The sequence below is a fragment of the Passer domesticus genome, chromosome 14 (genome assembly GCF_036417665.1).
Source record: "Passer domesticus isolate bPasDom1 chromosome 14, bPasDom1.hap1, whole genome shotgun sequence".
NCBI lineage: Eukaryota > Metazoa > Chordata > Aves > Passeriformes > Passeridae > Passer > Passer domesticus.
The window spans coordinates 903,140-926,211 of record NC_087487.1 but is presented as its reverse complement, the minus strand read 5'-3'; the positions used below and the strand labels follow the sequence as shown (position 1 = coordinate 926,211).

General features: G+C 42.7%; 1 protein-coding gene across 4 annotated transcripts in view; it reads right to left on the bottom strand.

Annotated features, from left to right (window-relative positions):
- The window catches only part of TMEM266 (transmembrane protein 266), an 84,509-nt gene that overhangs the window by 33,679 nt on the left and 27,758 nt on the right, over positions 1 to 23,072 (bottom strand). For all 4 annotated transcript variants that reach the window (XM_064389721.1, XM_064389722.1, XM_064389723.1 and 1 more), the window contains 3 exons: positions 22,208 to 22,396; positions 11,666 to 11,820; positions 6,451 to 6,524 (listed from right to left, as the gene is read on the bottom strand). In XM_064389721.1, the coding sequence (XP_064245791.1) occupies positions 6,451 to 6,524; positions 11,666 to 11,820; positions 22,208 to 22,396 (418 nt within the window). The remainder of the gene's footprint in view (positions 1 to 6,450; positions 6,525 to 11,665; positions 11,821 to 22,207; positions 22,397 to 23,072) is intronic.

Genomic DNA, 23,072 nt, shown 5'->3' with positions numbered 1-23,072 from the left:
GAAATTTGGACTGTACTGGGCACCTCCTTCATTGCTCAGTATAACAAATGCTTTGACAGCAAATTAAAGCATTGGAACTTCTTATATGTAACATTTCAGTATTTTTTTGCAAAGCAATCAAAAATATGTTTCATACAAATATATACATATTGCATTTGATTATATACAGTCTCTGTACAGAACTTTAAAAATGAGGACCTGTAGCAGAATCTGAAAAAACACAGAGATAGAAATAAACAATCCAGGAAACTTCCTACCTACTGTTCAAGGACCAAATTGAAAGATGCATATGAATTAAAAGAGAACTGCAACTGTAAAACATTCATCACAGACAAAACCAGTGTCAGCCACAATTCTAGCATTTTTAAGTACAAAGTCTACAAGAAAAAGGGAAAAACTGGAGTAGAACCGTTGTTTCCTACTGATGTGCAGGTATGTAACAAATGCACACAGTTTTGCATTACACCGCAGGCATTCTGCATTTTTGAATACAGATTTGAAAAAAAAAAATTAAGTACCAGAGTGACCACTTTCCTGTTAAAAGAAAGCACTGTCAGACTGGATTTTTTTGTACTTTGAAAAGAAAGCTTTGATGTGTTTTGACTGGAAACCTTTTACTTAGTCCTTAGCACATATATTTTTTAGTTATATCAGAAATACATTTTTCTTCTGCTAAAGCTAATTTATTACATAAAAGTTTGTCCAGTGCACTAATAAAAGGCAACTGACTGAAAAATTGTGTTAATTTCTTTAAGCTAAAGTAAACTCAGATAAAATTTTAAATAATTTTTCAGACAGAAATCCAATTTCAAAACTGACAAAGTCTCCTGGTGACACACAATTGTTTGCAGGACATTAACTGTCTGCAGTGAGGTTTAGATGCAGCAGGTTCTCTCTCTGATTTTGTAGGGAAACTTGGCCAAGTCCTTTGCTGAGCCAGCTATGTGAATTCCCACAATCTGCATTTGTCAGCTGACTGCACGGTACATTAAGTAATTTTAAGCACTTTTCTGCTTGCACAGTTAATATACAATTTACTACTCAGTGAGTCACTGCGCCCAATCCCTCTGTGGTGTGAAATCAGCAGCAGGCAGCACAGGAGGGGACCTTGGCCCAGCAGCACCAGGCAAAGGAGAGAGGAGAGCAGCTCTGCATTTCATGGTGGGACTCAGCTTGGGCAGGAGAGAGACAGGATGGAGGTGGTTGGAAGGGATGTCTGTCCTTCCTTCCTGCCTCCCTCCGTTCCAACCTCTGCCACAGAGGCTCCAGAAACTCTGTAAATTAAGCTTTTGCCTTTTGCACGTATCTCATAAGACCAAATATTTATTGAAAGCTTTTCCAGAACACCTTGTACCCAATCTGTAATTTATAGCCCCTCCCATCTGGGTCACTCCCAGTGGCCTTAGCTCATCCAGTCCTTAGAAGAACCCCTTTTGCCATCTCCTGGTGTGCCTGTACTGAGCTACTGTCCCAGCACACCCTGTCCCCATGCCAGCAGGGCCCAGAGGAACGTGCTGGCACACTGAAACAAACACATCCTTCTGTTTGCAGGGCACAGGCACCCTCCTCACACAGCCCCTCTTCAACCAAGGCTCTGAAAATACAGGCCCCACCTCACCACTGTCCAGTACAACCCAACCCCACGTCCTGCACTCTGCAACTGCTGGGCTCCATCAGCTCATGGTGCCACAGAAACCATTCCCTGCCAAAGTTTGGAGCCATGAACAGACACAAACACACTGTCTTTTCTCTCACCAACACTACCAGGACATCACATACCTAATGCACCTTTGCACAAACTCTGTACTTTATTTCTTCTTGTGTTCTCCCAATACTCTCACAATCTTAATTCTTAGCATACAGGGAAAACCAATGAGTTTTCAACTGACAATTCTGTATAGATTTGAAAGGGCTTTTCAGGCATGGAATGGCTCACCAGAGACTCCACCACACATACAGAGTGGCCAGGGAACTGGTCTTAGGCAGCCCTGCATCACAAGCTCCCTCTGGGCACGGTCACACAAGCACTAACTCTGCTCTCTGAAACATGTGGAACAGGACGTGCTGCACTGCCACTATCAAGAGATGAAAGCACAGATGAAGCACTGATAGAGCACAATGTAAGCCAGGTATACTACTGGAAATGAAATGGGCAGACTGGCTTTCAGGCAGATGTCCAGCAAGATTCCCAGAACTTTATGGGACCACCTTCCATGGTAACTACTTCTTTGCGAGGCCAGAAAATTGCTTAGTAAAGAAATTTCCCAGTATACTAAAATTTATTTTATACACATTAGCAAAGAAAGAAGCCTAAACTTACCTTTATAAATCATATTAATATATAAAATCTATATCTTTCTTTCTAGATCACTACTCACTCCATTTAGAAAGCAAACCTTACAGCAATGAAGTGCATTTATGCACCAGGAGAAAAGTTGTATGTACATGGAATAAAAGTAAACACACAGAAAATAAACCACAGCTTACAGAAGATTATTAGGAGATTATTATCTTCCCACTCAGCTCTTTGAAGCTCACAAACAATATAATAAAAGTAACACAGTTGAGTTTCTCTAATATCAATTATGTGTTTGTTAAGGGAAAGGCATTTTTACTTAGTTTTGCCATTTAGGATGTTTTTCTTTTTTTAACAGAACCTTAACAGCAGAGTCTCCCTTTGGAGGTTATATTCCTTTCAAAGATTGCTATTAACAAGGAGAAAAGTAGCAGGTTACTATGAACACTTCCTTTAAAGACAGAGGATGAGGAAAGCCTTGGAGTTTTTCCTCCTGTGAGCCATGGCTAATGAAACAGACTGTTCATCAGCTGGGAGCCCAGATTCACTCTACTACATTTGAGAGCTCATTTCTTGGACACAGATGCCACAAGAAAGCTGTGATTTGGTGCTTGCCTGACTGAGTACACAAGACTTGGTTCCTCCCAGGGAAACCCTCAAGTGCTTCCCTTCAGCAGGATGCCTGAGTGCCGGGCTGGCTGCACAGAGCAAAGCAAACAGCTAACATCAAGGAACTCCCTTCTTGCACTGTCTCATCAGCCCTAGTGGAAAAGCAGAGATGGACAAGAACCACAGAACCATGCAACTGTGGCAGTGGGAGAGAACTGCCAAGAGCAGACTTCAATCCACTTCCCAAAACTCTGAGACAGTCCCCATCTCCTTTTCTCAGCCAACAATACCAAGGCTGAGTTTGCCCTCTGGAGAGGGTACAGCCCTGGCCTCCCCCTGCTGCTGATACTGGGATTTCCCCCGAGTGCCTCTCTCTCCTCATCTGTCTTAATGGCTGGGTAACATTTGGTGCACAGACAAATCATATTGATGTATGTAAACAGAGACAAACCAGTAGTAAATCCTGTTCAAATACTTGGAAAAAAGCAAACAAAAGCTATTGTGCACTTCACTTGAATATGATTTTAATGCTGGAAAGTTACAGACAGTGACAGAGTATAAAATGAATAAAGTGCCTTTAAGGCTTGTGGCTGTAAGACAAGCCTAGGGAAAGCAGGAAGATGCTGTGAGAGCAGCTACTCAGCTCTGTTGGCAGCTGTTCTGGTGGCATTTGCCAGCTGCTGGCATGTTTAGCCCCCTCATTTCAACCAAGCAGAAAGCCAGTGGCTGTTTAACTTCAACTGCACTGCAATTATTTGCAATGCTTTGAGAGCACCACCTTTAATCAGAGGTATTCTTCCAAAACATTTAGATTTTGTGCTGAAAGTTTTATGGATCTTGACAAGTATTTTACAACTTTGTTTGTTAAGTTGAGGCCTTCCTGAAGAATTCTGTAGCCATATTTACAGCTAATGGGAACCAAATTACAGAATAAACACTAAACATGCAAACTCATAACAGGGTACTTGCTAAGGAAATCACGTTTTTTGAACACCAGAAACCTTGAATCCTTGCTTTGAGTCAAAAACCAATGACTGAAGGACTCATCAATCCTCAGCAGTTGCCTGTTATACCCAGGTAAACTAATTAAACCTGCTGATCTCTGGAATATCATCCTGGCATGAACAACCACAGACTTCAGAATCTCACTGTAACATATGATTTTCTCAACAAATGATCCCAAAACCAGCTGACTCATGGTATGGGAATAAGAGGGGGAAAATGAATTCCCTGAAGGGACCAAAGGAAAAAATTAAATTAAAATTTATGATTCTTAAAATCTATGAAAAAAAAAGCCATTTGCAATTTTTGCAGTATTTTGTAACCTCTTGGAAAAAAAAAATATTTGGATGACAGAAAATTATACCCTCTGGTTTTGCTCTCTTAAGACTCAATTCAGTATGAACTCAACCTGGCATAAGACCAACCCCAGCAAACCCAGCACCTGAACTCTTTCCCAGACTGGTGGTCTACTGGTGGTCTCCAAAGCACATCCAGCTGCTCTGTGGAGCCACCCTACCTCTGAGCTGCCAAATGAACCTATATCCAAAAATCTACCCTGGTCTGTGCACCTCACATAGCTGTCTTGTGGCCTCATTTTTCTTTGATCTAAATTCAAACCATAATCAAATAGCTGAAGGAAGCTACTTTGGAAGACAGAAGTAGATCTTGAAGTGAGGGATAAGTTTACAATAAATGAGAACAGCACGTAGACAAAGTAGTTCCAAATATCTAATAAAGAGAGAAAAGCCAATGCAGATCCAAAATGAGGATGGTGAGTCAGGGAAACTGTTTTGGCTTTGTGAAACACTTCTGTTACTCTTTTCCTGAAAAACACTTCTGAACCAGCTCAACTACTTTGGAGGGTACCCTGTCCCAGCAGAACTGAAACAACCAATTCCTTCCTTGAGCCAGAGGAGCCCTGGCCTCAGGGTGTGTGTGCAGTGCCACAAACAGCCCAACAGCAGCCGGGCACTCAGGGAGGGACACAGCACTGCCCAGGTGTGAGCAGAGTGCTGGTGGTGCAGGGGAATGAAAACACAACTGCAGTCCAGCAGCAGGGAACTGAGCAGCACAGGGGAGGCTTCTGGGGCAAGCAGCTGCAGAAAGCAAAGGGGTCAGGAGAATGGGGCTGTGCAGTCATGCTGCTAACAGCTGATCCCATTGGGAAGCTCAGGATTACAGCGAGCTCCAGGGTGCTAATCCCCACTAAGGGAAGATTCTGGAGGGGAGAGGAACAGATTTCTTTAAAGGGAATGGACACCATCTAGCAAACCTGAGCCTTTGGGAATTAGGATCATTCACAAAGGAAAGACTACCAGTTATTTTAATTGTTTTGAGATTATTTACATCTGACATGTAACCTACAACCCACCAGTACTGTCAAAGGATGGGGCCAGTAATGGGATCTGTTTGTGTAAGTGCAGCACAAGGCTGGGATGCAGAGCAGTGTGAGATCCCTGCCTGCCATCACACAACCCTTTCAGAAAGCACCCACTGACAACACCAGCTAAAAAACCCTGTTGAGAAATACAAAATGATACATGTAAATGTATTTCATTAGGAGCACCATGGAAATTACCAATCATATATGATGAGTATGAATCCAATACCAGTGATCCAATAAATCATTTGCAGCTATCATAGCTTTGTTTTTTGATTATTGGGTTTTTTTTGTAACCTTTACCCTATAACTACCTAAATTTTCTACAGAATGAAGTCATTAACAAACCTCTCTGGATTATATTTTCTCCTGTGAAACCTGAAAAAATATTTTTAAATATTTTAAGTCCAAGCACTCTTCCAACTTAACAAACATAAAACTTGTTATTGTGACAAGTAACATTATTAAAGCCTGAAAAATAGCAATAAAAGCATTTTGGAATGTTTCAGGAGCAGTCTAAATGTCTCAATACCAATGACATCTTTCCAGAACAAAACTGAAAGCTCAGAAAGGCAGATTATCCCAATTTGGTAATTTGTTACGTCATGACTAGAGCCTTTTCCAGTGCATACATTCATAAACATTTTTGCAAAGCAATTCACCATTTGTTTCATTCTCTGACTAGGTCTATATGCAACAAGCTGGAATATATAAACTACCCTAATAAACTGTGAGAGGAGATAACGCCATTCTCAAAACAGATCTTTTTGTACAAAACTCCCATGGATCTTTATTCCTGAAGAACATATCTTCATCTAAATCCTATACTTTATACCCAGTGACACTGATAACAAATGGATCAAACAATCCTGTCCAGTGGCTGTAGATTCAGAGATAATTATTTCTTTCTGCAGCTTACCAATTATAATTTTTAAGGCACTATCTTCCCTTCCATGTTTCCTTACCAATTCTGAGCAACTGACATACAGTGCTAATCTAAATAACACCTTTTAGTTTGCTAAGTAGAAGCAGCAACAATACACTTTTCTTTGTTTTTTTCCTTAAAATACACTGTGCTATGTTATTTCCAGTCAAACTACAGTAAAACTCTTGCTAATTCCAGTGACAACATAATGTGGTGAAAGACTTTGGTTATACATACCTCTGAAAAGAAAACAGAGAGGATGACTAGGCTGATCCAGTGAATTACTCCTGCAAACTGGGAAGCACTTGAAACTGCAATGAACATAATACAAGGAAGGGTCATTACAGCAGCAGAGTGAAACTCAGGTTTAGCATAATTAGTACTGCCACAAGTTACACATGGTAAAGCTTGCTTGCTTGGATTTTGCAATGGAAGTATCAGAAAAAGGATGGGATGCAATGGACATGGAACTCCAGCCCTGCCAGCTGCTCACCTTCATTCACCATTAGCAGCTCTTCAGTGGAGCTTTAACAGATCCTGCTGTTGGTTAGCAATGGCAGACACAGCTCAGGTCTTTGATGCTCTGCCACTGCTTCATGTTCTCACCCCAACGCTGCTTTAGTACGAGATGTGTGACTAACTCCTGTGCACCTAAAAATCCAGATCTAGGACTCAGTAAAGAAACAGAATGCTCTACTATCCCCACATTATTCCTTGTGTTCAGTCTTTGACAATTCATCTCAGATGACCAGTATTTATCAGGAACAGGTGCTTAAAAACTAATGCTCAAAATGGGCTTCAAAATATATTTCATGCTGACAGAAAAATGCAGAAAGTTGACAGGGTCCACTGACTGAACTGCTAGCAATTCCTACTCCCACATGCTCCCAAGTTTGGACTGAGGGAATGCAGAGCAAACATTCCCTCTTTCCTGCAGGGTATTCCGTGAGTCCACCATCTCCACAGCAGACACACCAGAGCAGTCTGTGCAGTCTTGCAGAGCCAGGGAATGACTGTGTAAGGCAAGCAGTGGCTGTGTGCAAGAGCAGGACTGCAGACTTAACAATTTCCCAAGAACATACAGGGCACATACAAAATGAAGAATTTTATTTTAAAATCAGAATCGATTAATACGGAGAGGAGAGGAAAAGCATGTAGGAAGAAATCAGGATACAAATAAAACTAAATATGCCCTGCCACTGGAACTCCCACTGCTGAAGCTATTTTGAGGTTTGATGAGAGCATTTGCTGCGCTGCAGCAGAGGAACTACTTAAAGGGGAAACAAATCGGAAAATACAATATAATAAAGTTTCCTAAGGCACTGTCTCTACCGGGCAGCCCGAAGAACGGGAAACCCTTGGGATGCAGTTTTTCCAAGAGGGCTCGGCTGACATACAAGGCTCCAGGCGCCTCCTGGCGACACAGAGAGAGGCAGCAGCCACGACCAGGGGGGAACACTCCGGACAGAGCCCGAGCGAGCACTGCAGCAGCTCGGAGCAGCAGCGCTCTCTCCCAGCCGATGCTGTTCCCGATTTCCCGGCAGATGCACACTGCTGGGGATGTGTCTGTGATGCTGCTGCTTCGGGCAAGCCCGGACCCCGCGGGGCTGAGGCTCTGCTGCAGGACGGGGCGGTTCCCGTGCACGGCTCCACAGGGCACAGCCAGGGCACAGCCCAGGAACAGCCCGGGAACAGCCAGGGCACAGCCCGGGCACAGTCCGGGAACAGCCCGGGAACAGCCAGGGCACAGCCCGGGAACAGCCAGGGAACAGCCAGGGAACAGTCCGGGAACAGCCAGGGCACTGCAGGGCACAGCCCGGGAACAGCCCGGGAACAGCCAGGGCACTGCAGGGCACAGCCCGGGAACAGCCCGGGAACAGCCAGGGCACTGCAGCGCACAGCCCGGGAACAGCCAGGGCACAGCCCGGGAACAGTCCGGGAACAGCCCGGGAACAGCCAGGGCACTGCAGGGCACAGCCCGGGAACAGCCAGGGCACAGCCCGGGCACAGCCCGGGAGCAGCCAGGGAACAGTCCGGGAACAGCCAGGGCACTGCAGGGCACAGCCCGGGAACAGTCAGGGCACTGCAGGGCACAGCCCGGGAACAGCCAGGGCACAGCCCGGGAACAGCCAGGGCACAGCCAGGGAACAGTCCGGGAACAGCCCGGGAACAGTCCGGGAACAGCCAGGGCACTGCAGGGCACAGCCCGGGAACAGCCCGGGAACAGCCAGGGCACTGCAGGGCACAGCCCGGGAACAGCCCGGGAACAGCCAGGGCACTGCAGCGCACAGCCCGGGAACAGCCAGGGCACAGCCCGGGAACAGTCCGGGAACAGCCCGGGAACAGCCAGGGCACTGCAGGGCACAGCCCGGGAACAGCCAGGGCACAGCCCGGGCACAGCCCGGGAACAGCAAGGGAACAGTCCGGGAACAGCCAGGGCACTGCAGGGCACAGCCCGGGAACAGCCCGGGAACAGTCAGGGCACTGCAGGGCACAGCCCGGGAACAGCCAGGGCACAGCCCGGGAACAGTCCGGGAACAGCCCGGGAACAGCCAGGGCACAGCCCGGGCACAGCTCGGGCACAGCCAGGGCACAGCCCGGGAACAGCCAGGGCACTGCAGGGCACAGCCCGGGAACAGCCAGGGCACTGCAGGGCACAGCCCGGGAACAGCCAGGGAACAGCCAGGGCACTGCAGGGCACAGCCCGGGAACAGCCAGGGCACTGCAGGGCACAGCCCGGGAACAGCCAGGGAACAGCCCGGGCACTGCCCCGGGTCTGCAGGGCACAGCCCAGGAACAGCCCGGGCTCTGAAGGGCACAGCTCGGGCACAGCCCAGGAACAGCCAGGGCACAGCTCGGGAACAGCCCGGGCTCTGAAGGGCTCAGCCCGGGAACAGCCAAGGAGTGAGGGCTGCTGCCTCCTCCACATGCACCTGCTGCAGCTGACTGCAGAACGAGGGCAATAGCACCATCATTTCCCGAACTCCTTTTCCCCAAAACTGCTGAAGAAGAGGAATGGATAGCATGACCTGTATTTCTGAGGCACTGGAACCTGACACAACGTTTCATTTTTTTTATGAGGTGCAAATGAGTTAATACTAATCTATTTCTGCTTTTGCAGAACATCACAAGGTATTGTGATGCTGTTTTGTTAGTGCATACAAGCGGACTTAAAAATCTGATTACAGAACGAGACCTAAAACAAAACAAATACTATTACGTCCCTTGCTTTCTGGGGTTTCTAATTCTGGTATGAACATGCTTTGTGCTAAAACACCCTAAAAGGTCTCTGACTTTTTCATATGTGTGTCCTACAGTTTCTAAATGTGGTGTCGACCTATGAAACCAATAGCTTTGTGCATGGGAGAAGTGCATCATGCAACCAAAGGCTACACCAAAAGCAGGAGAGAAAAGCTATACTCTAAAAATGTCACAGCCAAAGAAAACACCAGGTATCTTTTGTTTGATTTTTTTCCAGTGGGTGGGTTTGGATTTTTTTTAATAAAGGGAGGCTTCCTAAGTAATTACAGTTCTGTAGCATGGATTAGCAGTTGTTATTATGGACAGAACTGGCTGTAAGGTATCCCAATGCGCTGCTTGGTTTCATAAAGAATAAGGAACCTTTTAAAATTGTAATTATATTTTTGAGAAACACAGTTATGGGCTAATGGCTTTGCAAAACCTCAGTGTAAATGACAAACATCCCTTACAAGGCACAACTGGAATACTTAGATCAGCCTTTATCTGATTCAAAACAAGATAGAAGGTATACAAACTTGGAGAAGGCAAAAAGCCTCATGGCAAGATTCATTAGTTAAAATGTAAAGTAGTAACACAAGGGAAATGGACCTGAGCAAATCCATCCTGGTGGCAGGGGCCACCTCTAAATAGTGAAGTCACCTGCCTCAACCAAATATCTGCAGGTCATGCACAAAGTGTAAGCTGCAGAGCCTTCAGCAGTGTCACATGCACCAGAAACACAGGGGAGCAATGATTCCTGAGGTAGACCTTTCTTTAGAAGGTTCTTCATAAAATAAATGGTGAGAAAATGAGTGCTTCCAGAGGAGAGTAACCAAAACTGTTAAAACTCAGAGAAATCAACAGTCTTTAAAACCCTTTGTCTCTACAGGAAATGAAAATTCTCTACATAAAAATGTGACACCTCAGTAAGTATTGCTGAAAGCTTCTTCCTTAAGGCTTTATACCCAGAATTTGCATTCCTGACTTTTTTGAAAGTGGCAGACTTGTCCAAATCCTGGGCTTCCTCATCCAAAAATGGTGAGTGACCAGAGAGCAGAGAAAGTAAGGGAGTGGCCATGCCCTGAACAGTATGTGCAGTATGGACAGATGGGTGGAAATGGGGAGCAACAGCATGGAATGACACACAGTCATTCACATTCATCATCTCACATTCATCAGAGGCTGCAATTATCAATGAAGTCCCTTGAAGTCATCTCAATACAACTGCAACACCTGAATCTTTATGCCACTATGATCAATTGACAAATTGCAACAGTAAAAGGACTTCAACAGAATAAAAACATGGTTTGCTCAGTTTAAAGCTGCCACAGGAGACATCAGGCATTCTTTCATGCTATGTACTCTTGCATTTTTGGGATTGTCTGAACCCCAGCTGCCATTTCAACACATCTGAGATTGCTGGAGATACTAGAGGCTGCTCCTCACATTTAGCTTAGAGGAAAGTGTTGGTGGTGTCTGTGGTCATGTCAACTTCTGATCATACACGAAAAAGAAAAAAAAAGAAAAAAAAGAGATGCAATGGAGGACAAGAAGAGTAGGGGAAAAAAGATGAATTAAGAAGCAAAACAGCATTAAAATTTCCATTGTGGAACCTGTGTAGAGTAAATTCAGACAAAGCAGAACTCCATTTAAGCTATGATTTGACTCACAGAGTGTTAGCAAAGTAGAATGAAAATCTGTCTCATTTCAGCACATTACAAGCTAGAAGGCTGTAATTTGAGCAGAAGTAATTAATAAGCAGCTAACACCAAGTACTCTATTTATTTTTGTATGTTCATCACTTTTGTCTCTCAACATGTGATGGGTATCAGAGATTAATGATGCACAGATTTTTCTCCTGTGCATATGTAAATGTCTGTAAAGGACAGAGCTTTTCAAGTATTAATGACAACACATGTGAATCTCTGCATGCACACTCTGCTTGTATCCTTTGAAAATTTGTCCTGTACTGAAATTGTTATTTGACCTAGCTTTGGTCAGAATAATAAACAAGAGACTGACTTCACTATACCAGGATTCCACAAGAACACATTTCTTACCTAGCCTAGTAATCATTTAAATGGTAGGGAAAAACCATTCCCAATATCCTCCCCCTTCAAAAACCTTCCAGCCCAGCAAGTTAAGCCTTTATTTCATCAAAATTAAAGAAAAAAAATTAAAAAATCAAAATGAAAAAAATCCTCCTACTCACACTGGAGAAGCTTTATATCTATTAGGAGTTCCAGAGTCAGAAGAATCACCACCAATACTACACAGGCTACCAGGAAACTGTTGAGACTTGCACTGAGCAAAAATACCTGCCACACAGCTGCTCGTCTCCCACAGCACGGTTTTAGCCAGTTAGATCTAAGGAAATAAAATTAAGGGAAAAACAAGAAAAGAAAAGAAGAAGAAGTGAAAAAGGAAAAGAGCTAAAGAGCAGAGAACTCAAAATTGTAAGTTCTGCTGTTATGGATACACTCAGCAATAATGCACAAAGACTTTGCAAAGTTCACTTTGACTGGTTTCTTTACTGAGAGAAATGTAAGAAAAACCTTCAGCCTGGGATCTTCCCAGCTCTGGAGTGCACTGGTGTCCAAGTGCCTTCAGTGTACTGAGTCATGCAGCCCTAACTAGCAGACACACATTTCTGCTTTCCTCCTGTCTCACCAGGTCTCATGTGCTCTTATTTTGACACACATGCTGCATTCATTTACCAGTGAGTACCAAGGCACAGCAGGACTCTGCTATAATTTCTCTGCTACTGAATTTTCTGGCCATGCACCTTTATCCCTGCTCTACAGATCTTATAAGGGCTGCCAGATTTGGGTTGCAAGAATGAGTCCATGATATCATAGAAGAGAACAGGAGTCTGGGAAACACCAAAGCAGCAGCTCAGTGACTCCACAGCCACACTTTACAGCAGCACAGGTACTCAGCCTGGCAGTGCCAAGCCTCTGGCCAAGGCTCTCTTGCTTGGTTATTGGTCCAGCTCTCATCAACCTGTTTGTGCATCAGGCCAAGAATTCCCTTGCCAGAGTTTGGGGGTCAGCATGCACCAGGGACCAGCCCCAAACGTGGTTTGGATGAGGTCAACCCTTTTTCAGTGGAAAAATAAGGTTTAGGCAGGATGCAGGAAGCTGTGAGGAGGCTGAGCTCTGAGGACCAGAACTCAGGAGGGAAGCTGATGAAGCAGTAAACATTGCACTACTCTTGTGCTAATGCAGATACACATTTACATGAGGGTTGCTAATTTTACCTTTTTTTTGGCATATTGGTAATAGGAATAACAGTAGCATGGACTTCAGATGCATAAAGCCCATCCTGATTCTGTTCATCTCCTAAGTCCTCCCCCTCAGTACCACCCTGATGCAGTATCACATCATCTCTCATCACAGTGTTCTGCAAGGTTCTGTACTGGCTCACCTCAGAAACTTCAAATGGGATCTTTGCCTGACACTTCAGATTTTCAAAGCACTGTAAATACACATTAGGTAATGAAAAGCTGACATGATTTATTAGCCAGGGTTTAAAAAGCTGCAAGTGTGGTGCAGTAACCCCACTGTCTGACTAAAATATCACAACAGAAATCAGAGGTGTACAAGAAGACATGGTGATACTGATCAATTCCTAATAAACAGCTCTAGACTAAATAACTCACGTTATAATCAAACTCATGGAAAAACATCACAAAATGTTCTGACATACTCACAAATGAGGGAGAAAGCGATGCCAAGCAGTGCTCAGAGACTTGACACTTTCCAGCAGCTTCTCAGAATTAAGCACATCAACAACACTTGTAGTCAGATTGCCTGATTGCCTGACTGTAAAAGACCTCCTCAATTGACTCTCAAAGCTTCAGAGAAGATTTGACAAGTGTTACTATCAGCAACTTGCCCTTAGGTTAAACTTTATTATGGCTCCAGCCTGAATACAGAATGCAATAGATTTCAAATAGGTTGTGTTAAAACGTAAGGCAAAAAAGGCCTTTTTGCCAGTTTGATCTTTTAATGGGTTTTATTTTACATATCACAAAACAGGTTAATTTGTTTTTAATACTACTATGATTTTAAGCTTAGGGTTGAGGGTTTTTTAGATATTTCTAAATACAATGAGGGGGGTGGCTCTGTTTAAACAGAACAGGCTTTAGTTCTTGTCTCCGCTTACATTTATATTCCCTTTTCCAAAAGACCCATTATGCCAGTATTTTAATATTGCAGGACAGCTTTTCCTATCCACAGAATCATCAGTAGAGGGCCCAAGTACCTATCTCTAAAAGCTCTGCAAAGTCAAGATTTTCAAATATACCAAGTGCACCAGTAAGAATAAAACAACCGTAATACTTAGCATACAACACACATAACCATGATAATCACTACTCAAACTGCTAATTAGTTATAGAATCCTAAATAACATGGCATTATTCTGTCTGTTCAGTATTATTAATCAATATTATTAACACCAATTCTAAAAAGCTTCCGAATGAAACTACCAGTTTACAGTTGACAAAGCAGTCAGCTTAAGAGGTCACATGGAGTTCATGTGCACATTTCCACATCTATCACACTCATAAAATGTATAAATTGATTTCAAAGACACAAAAGGATTTGAAATTTAAGCACTGAAGAACCACCTCCAGTTCTGTATGCTAACTGGCTACACCAAGGTGAGTTTGGTAACACCTGGCCTGTGGGTGGACAGTGATCAGCACCTGCACACCCGTGTGTGGCACGTCACAACCACCCTGACTCCTAACTCAGACCTCACCTTTGGAAACTGTTCTAGCAGTGCACTCTCTCTCTCTATCTCTTCTGATGTGCAAGGGTCATCTATTCAGAGAAATCTGGGTTTGGAGAAAAACAAACCCCTGCCAGAACTAGTGGGGGTTTGAACTTACCTTCCAAATTCTGCCCATTTCACCTGTGACTCTGCAAAGCTACACTCAAATTTTGATCTCAGATTAGAAAGTCAGCTACACAGAATTTCCAAAAAACCAGCAAACCAAAATATAACTTACACAGCTCATACATTTATGAAGAGATTTCATACTAACCATAGACAAAAGTAAAAGGCCTTTTTCCCTCACTTCAGACAAAAACCCCAAACCAAACAAAAATCCCAAATTACCAAAACCCCACAAACTAGCAAAAAAAGTCTCCTGTTCTGTTCAGAGAATAAACACACACTCTATTGATGTCCTGACTGTGTTTGCTTGAATTCACACACAAGTATGACTTTGGAAAACTTTCCTGCATTATTTCAAACAGTTTCATCAGGTATTTCAGCTGATTTGTCTCTACAACATAAATATCATTTACCTTTCTTGCAATGCCTTGATGAAATAAATAAATGTACAAGTAAATTTTTAATTGTTGGTGACACTGAGCTGTAAAGCTTTGTTCTGAGGCATTAAAATATATTCAGTGGAATTTTACCAGGGGTAACTTTTTTAAAAGATACTTTCACACATGGCTTTGTCCAAAACCAATCTGTCATCATCCTGTTAGTCTTACTAATAAACAGCTTGGAAAAAAAAGAACATAAGGCAAAACTGGGAAAGGTTGAACATATTTGTCTGGTAAGGAACCACTACAAACAGTTTTTTCAAGCTGTTAACATCTGTCACTGTTTCTATTTTCTGGTTTTGTAAACAAATACCCCAAAATCTGCATTATACCTTACACCCTGTCTTTTTTTTCCCTTTCTTTTGGCTAAACAGCAAGTGTTTGCACCTCACAAGATGGTTATGATCAGAAAACAGAAGGATGGATGAGATCCAATGTGCTATCTCAGGGAGCAGAAAGGCCATGGTCAGGAAGTGGCAGGAACACAGGCTGAATAACAATACAAAATGTGTTTGAGCCAACACAGACAGCAGAGCCTCACAGCAGGCTGCAGGGAGCAGCTGGAGGCCTGGAGCAGCTGACTCCAAGGAACACACACAGCTCTGCACCTCTTCTCTGGACTTCTACAAGCCTGGTTTAACTAAAGAACTTTAACTATTGACAACACTCTCATCTTTTTATCCCTAAAACTTACACTATTTCAAACCCCATGGCACTTCTTGGAAGACTCCTGTAGAAGTCTGCTGCTCAATTGGCAAGAGAGAGTCCCCCATTTTTCTCCTCAAATTCACCCATGGCCAGTTTACACACACTCATTCTTTGCTTAATTAGGTCTTTTCCCGAGCTGACACCCTGTCCACGATGCATTCCACACACTAATGGCAGCCAGGTGTGTAATTCAATTAAAGCCCATGCTTTTTGTAGAACACTCAGTTCCTGTAACTATGCTAGCAGCCTCTTCTGCATGTGAATACAGACAACTGGAGCAGTAGATAATATTTTAGAATAGGCTTAATTAATTAATTACATGAATGCTTCCCAGCTCTATTTGAAGTACTTGAAGCTTTCTAGGATCATTTGTGCTTTCTTTATAGGTGTATATCACACCATTTGCTCACAGCCAGCCAGTGATTACCTGGCCTTTTACTCCTCTCACTAGAAAACTGCTGTTAGTTTTTTTCTTTTTATGCTAAAATCTTTAGTGCAATATAACATCAGCCTCAAAAACTCCCTTTAAGAAACATAAGAACAGCCATACTAGAAGATACTGAACCAAGGCTTGGCACCCTATCTCCAACAGTGGCCATGGGCAGATGTCTCAAGACGACTAAGAACACAGCAAACATATAAATCCTTCCTCTTAACATTCTCACAGAACCCAGCTCTTTTCCATTTCGTCACTTCCTGGGACAGATGTGTTTTCTCAGGGTGTACTTAGTAAACTTCAGTGAATTTCTCTTCCACAAACTTGTTCAAGGCTCCCCTTGTGGGGATAAGCTGCTCTCAGCCACACATCCTTCAGACAGTAGCTTCAGGCATCTACTGCCCTCTGTGCCAAGAGCAAACTCTTTTTGTTTCTTTGGAACTGGGCCTTTATCTATTAATGTACCTTAGAGACTGTATTGGGAGGGAGGTGTGGGTGTCAAACCTATTTTAACCTCTCTGTGTCACAGACTTTGTAATATCAATCACCTCTCAGTCAGCCTTCTCTTTTCCAGACTGCAGAGTCCTAGTTTACATAGTGATCTCCAGTGGAAGACGTATCACTTCTTTGATCACTGTTTTTCTTTGATTCTTTTCCAGTGCTTTTATAGCTACCATATTCTTTCTGACAGGGATCAGAACTGCACTCGTGTTCAAGATATGGGCAAAGCTTGGATATATAGAGGCACAACAAGAGCCTCTCTTTTAATCTCTGCTCTTTTTCCTAAGCAATCCTAAAACCTGATTTGCTTTTATACTGCTGCTCAGCTTTTAGCTGTTTTTTTTTTACAGACCTGCCTTCCAGACAAACATTCCTCTTTTCACATTTCCTCTTTGTCTTATGGCTTATCCATATTTCAATATTTTCCCCAAGCTGTATCATCCCCAATTTAGACAATTAATTCCACTGTCAGCCAGACAAATCAGACACGTCATTTCCAGTCTCCAATAAAGAGCTTTGCAAACACTGCTCTGTGGGTTACAAATGCTCCATTTCTATCCTCAAAAACTATCTGGGAAAAGCAAGTTCTGTTGGAAAGATACAGAAATATCTCCAAACCAAAAAACTCTTAAAATCGCTGAGCTAGAAAATTAATTCTTTGACTTACTTACAGTACTGCTCTCTCTACCAACTGATAGAAGACATGGGGGGGATGCATTCAAATAACTGAGATACTGGGATAAACACAGTAATGAGCTACTCTGGAAAACAAAATCTACCAAGAGAAACACTTAAAAGGCTGTGTGCAGAAACAGACATTTCTAAATCACTGAACCCCTTTAACACAGCCCAAAATTTCATGATTTCTCTGCTGAAGAGCTGGGCACCTCAGAGGTTCTGTTGGAGCTGAATGCTCCTTTTCTGCTGCAGTGCAGGTCTGTTTTGGACCACAGCACCAAGAGCAGCAGTGACAAAGTACTGCACAAAGAACAGATCAGCACTATGGTCTCACTCACTGCATCCTCATGTTAGGATTTTGCACCATCCTTCTGGATTCAGACTATGACTGGCAGCTAAAACTAAATTACAACTCACTTTTGTAAATAGGAGCTGGCTTGCTACATGAAATAGTTGTGCCTCCAAAACCCTTGCACTTTATCTTGGACTTGGACCTCACTATGCACCATTATTTCAGATACAAGATCTGCAGAGGTGCACAGAACTTTTCAGAAAATGGACTATTTTTAATTACACGACCAGATAAAGACAAGAAAAGCAGAAAACAAGAGAAATTGATAACTTGATCTTCTAGATAAAGCACCTTTAAGTTTTGTAGAAAGCACAAGTAAAATACCTCAAAAAATCAAAGTAATATCTGAAAGATTAATCTGAAAAGAAAAATAATAGCACCTACTTGGTACAATTACAGAAGACAGACTGAAGGAACAGACATCTTTTTTTCCCGGAATGGGTGAATACATTTACCAGCAGTCTTGTAACCAGTTTAAAATGAGAGCTCACAACTCTTCTCTGTGTTATCTTCTGCATCTCTGTAAACCTCTGTTCAGTTTTGGTTTCCCTTCCTTTCTCTCTCTCTTCTCTCTCTCTCTCCTTATGGTTTTCTTTTTTCCGATATTCCCACTTAGTTATTGCAATATATATAATATGCAATATTGCAAATACTGAAAGTTATTGCACTTTCTAGCTGTGACCATACAAATCTAAGGCTATGAACAGATGATCATAAATTTTTAAACTACAACAGCCCGACTCTTTACAGCTAATGTCAAATGAGTCGCATTAACTGTGAGCTCACAAACTTTACAGTTTTGATGTAAAACACAGTATTTGAAAACACTTTCACCTTTCAAATGTTTAACATTAAAACTCAAAACTGCAATTTAAAACATATTTTTAAAATATATTTATTGTATTTAAATTATTTAAATACAATAAATAATTTAAACGTTGGTGTACATCTTTCCCCCTTGTTTCTCTACTCCAGATCTTCATCAAGATAGAGGCTATCTGCATATTCACACAATAAGATACACTCTGTAGTTCAACTATCTTTTTTTATAATTTATTGTGATTGATACCTATTAACTGGAACTTATAGAAAATATAGGAAGGAGAGCTTTTCCTTATTCATGTATTACTTTCTGCATGTTGTCAGTTTTTCTGCTATTCTCCATCACTTTTATTGGACTTAATGCAAAAAAAGCAGAAGAGAGAATCTATTTTTTTAAAAACAGAATACTTGATTGGAAAAAAAAGAAACTAAGAGTGGCATTTAAAGCAATGTTAATATTTAAAAATCATCACACCTTTCTTAGGCTCCTTAAAGAAATGTTGGCATGCTCTTTTCATGCAAACTGAGTTCAATACAGCCACAGCCTCTCCAGTTAATGCAGGACAACATGTTTTGTATTTTGTTTGAGGGTTTCAGGTAGAGCAGAGAGGTTTTTTTCTTACCTGATTACCCTTTTACTACTTACAGGTGTACCTCAAGGACAGGCTTAACTTGCCTCTAACCTGCAGTCCTTTCCTTCTTGCTTAGCATAGGGATCAGCATTGTTATCTAAATGTCTGACAAAACCAGCTCAAACTGTCCACAAAAAGCCTTCAACAACACCAACGACAGGAACTGACTGCCCTGAGAATTTGATATGAAAAGGCAAAGACCTATCAAACTGCACAAAGTAAGGCTTTTATTCCAGTATTAAAGCCAGGGGAATGGCAGCTTACATATGGTCTAACAAGTTAAAGACAGACCACAACTTACATTCTTTTTTCCTTTTTCTTCTCATTTCTTTCTTTTCTTATTGGAGGGGTAGCCAGCGTGATGCCATCTGAGAGTTCCCAGGCACACAACGAGGGTTATGACCCACCTATTCCTGATCACCTATTAATATCAGCTTTATTAAGAGGAGTATTCCCTCAGATGAAACAGAAAGCTCCCCCAGGGAGCAACCAGGTCAAATTTGTGCTTGGACCCTGAGCACTGTACAAACTTAAAGAAGAAAAGGTCGAGGAAAACCTTTTGTGCTCCTTGAGGTGCACAGTGCAAAACCATTAAATCAGAAGACTCCTTTCTTGCCCTCTCCCTCATGCCTAGCCTGAAGTCTCTCTTGCTCCTTCATGAAAGGAAATGGAGACTTACTGGTGAATGCCCAGAGTAACCAGGAACTGATGACTATGAACAATTATGTTGTCCAACAAGGCTGTGGAGAGATGCAGCCTGTAACAACCACTCAGTCTTGTCCAAGCACAGGCACGTGCCAGAGCCCTGCAATGTGACCAACTGCAGCTTGCCTAGATCAGCTGCAGATCTGGAATATCAGAGCCACACAGCGCACATGCAGGTCCATGCAGGCTGGCATCTTCCCTGACGTTCTCTGGGAAATGCATGCAGAAGGTAACACATGGAGTCTGCAACAAAAAGCAGACTTCCAGGGAAGGGAATCTTTTCCTCCCTGGCATTAGCAGGGCTGGTATCTCCACCTGCACTCTGCACAGCAGCACTGGGGTAGAAGAGCCTCAGTCACAAAGCTGGATGCTGGCAGAAACCACAGGGATGTTTGCCATTTTCTCCTGTGCTGCCCTCCCCACACCCCCCTCTTTGCACCTAAGGCAGATGTGGCTGCCAGTCCCCGTATCAAACAGATCTGACCTGCCCCACCTCCTCCTCACTCACATTGAAGCCATTCACAACCAAAAAGGCCATGGGAATGAAATGACACCACATCCATAAAACCAGTCATATTCCCAACCAAGCCAGGAGGTGGCACAGGGATAGTATTTTACTTTGCTGCTGGGCTTATGAGGCCCAGCTCTGCTCCTAAATTTCTCAGGGCATCAGTTGTCATGGATGCTTCTGAAAGGAAGAAGCCACCATTCCCACAAGGCAGCTGAACACACTCAGCCAAAATGCATTGGTTTGTCCAAACTTAAGCTCTGAACTTTCTTCAGAGAGTGTGCTCTACAGCTGGGAGGTATGGAGGGCACCTGCTTATTTCCACTCAGACTGACAAAGCTACAAAAGAAGTCTGAGTGAAGGGAGAGATCTCTGCTGAGGAAAAGGATGACAAGCCAATTTCCATGTTTAAGACTGCAAAGCTGCTCAACTGGTTATAGTGAGAGACCCCTGTGCCCTTTGGCACGGTAAAGAATTGAGTTTCAGATCACAAAAATCTATAAAAATGCATATTTGAACTAAACTGGTACTGACTCAGCACCAAAATAGCCTGAGGATTACACCTGCATACTCAAATTAATTTTCAAGTGCCTCTTTTGCTATGCAGGGTGTTTTATGTTACAGTTGTAGCGTACTTATATAACCTACTCAAAATGTATTTCCCCTTGTTTGGAGTAACAGCCTTTTGGAGAAGTCTCATAAAATCCAATTTGGAAAGCAATTAAAGGCAAGAGCCTTCCCCACATCTTGCTTCCTGAGTACCACACAGAATACCTGCTGAGCTCAGATCAAGCAGGTCTCTGCTGATTACAGAGCACAGGTTAAAATGCACTGAGCTGTTAATAAATGGAGGTGCTTATAAAGCCTTTAAAAGTCTTCAGCAGCAAGCATTCTCTATGATTTACTGGGAAGTGCTCTCCCTGGTCCTCAGTGACAGTGGAGTAGGTCTGTGCTCAGTGTGACCCCAGGGGAACAGCAGGCACAGAACCAGGGAGGGCAGGCCCCAGTGCTCAGCCCATTTCTGTCCCGAGGGATGTTAAATATAGTGTTCTCATTCCTGACAAATGCATCTTCCTGAAGACATCCAGCAATTGTACCTCTATCCCCCTCCTTCTCACACACACTGGAAGCCTACCCCAGCACTTTGCTGCCCTCACTATTCTCTGCTGCAATTCAAGCTTTTTACTTCTTGTCCTAAACACCACAGAGATCATTAACAGGCCGCTCTCTTCCTCACTGAAGTCTCTTGAAAGCTACCCTCAAGGTCTCTTTGTCATGTGAAACACAGTTATTTCAATCAGTACTCCACGGCAGATTTTCTGAGCCTCTAATCATTCTCACTGCCCTCCTCTGGATTCTCTCCAGCTGACCCAAATCTTTCATAAAGAATTTAGTACAGCAGTCCACCTACAGCCACTTCAAGCCTGAACCAGGCATAAGGCTGACTTCTAATGTCCTGTAGGACAACAGTGCTACATAATCTGACACTGGGCTATGTTTGGGCAGCTGCTATGAACTGATTAAGATCTTTTATTGCAATGAACCTGGAACCACCATTCTATAAATACAGGGGCAGCATGTATATACTGTGTACATTATCAAAGACAACATTCTCACATTAACAAACTACACAATCCAAATTACTGGGTGACAAGTACACTCTCTGTCCTGGAATCAGCAGTACCAGACATTATCTCTCAGTCAGAGATGTACAGTTACGTCCAAGAGTTATGGCAGCCAACACTCATCATCCTGAAACACCTTTTTCAAGCTTTCACCAGACCATTCTGCTTCTCTGACAGGCCAGGAATATTATCTGTTTCTTCCTGAGATAAAGCTTCCAGACTGTGGTCAAACACTAGCTATGAACCACTTAAAATGATAAACTGCTCTAAACCAGCCCAGATTAGGGATATTAGAAAAGATCTCTTCTATCCTGTGACAATAATTTTACATAGAGTTTAAGGACAACTGGCTGCACTTCTCCAGCTTAAGGTTTCCTGTTTTACAGGCCATGAAATTCCTGTAACCTAAGACTACACGACAAAAAATGCCCTTTATACTTACCCTTCTCTTTGGTACTCCTCATCCAAATTTGGCAAAAGCTGGGACCCAGCCACAGACAGATCAAGTGCAGCTAAAGGTAGATCTCGATAAGCAAAATTAACAAGCTGCACAGGAGCAATGCTTTTGGTCTCTTCTTCCACTTGTTGGGAAATTATCTCAACTTCCGAAACACTGCCTTCAATTGTAGGCCTGAAAATGTAATAAACACATGTGTACACAGAAAGAAATATAAATGAGCAAGCAAGTAAAAGGAAATTAGAGACAAGAACTTTATGGAATCCTATAAGAGCCAACAACTTAAAAGGCCTCTGCAAGGTCACTGAGGAGGTGTTGTCATTAAAGATCAAATCTCTCCAAACTTTAGTAGATCTCACTGTAATCAACAGAAACCTCACACAGGAGAACAACATTTCACTCTGATGAATCTGCTTCAGAAGTGCTAAACAGAAATGGCTGTGTTATAAACAAATAGAGAAAAAATGCATGAGCCCAAAAGGAAAATATTTATGCAAAACAGAAAGAAGGCATGCAACTATGCCAACTAAAGACTCACTGCTTTGTAAGTTAGACTGGTTAGCAATGAATAGCTAGGCTTTTTAATTATCATATACAAATCAACTGTTAACCACTAGGTGCAGTTAGACCCCTCTTCCACTGCAGATTTGAACACTGATTCAAACAGTTTTGACGGATGGCAGCTTTGTTCCATTTACCTAAAAAGGATCATTCTTTTCCAAGTTATTTCAAAATAGTACTGAAAGGGAACAGTGATTCAGAAGAATTATGGCCTCCTCCATAAAGATTATCTTAACTAACCTTATGTACAGCTTCTAAATCTGATCAGGTATTCTTACAGCAGCCCACT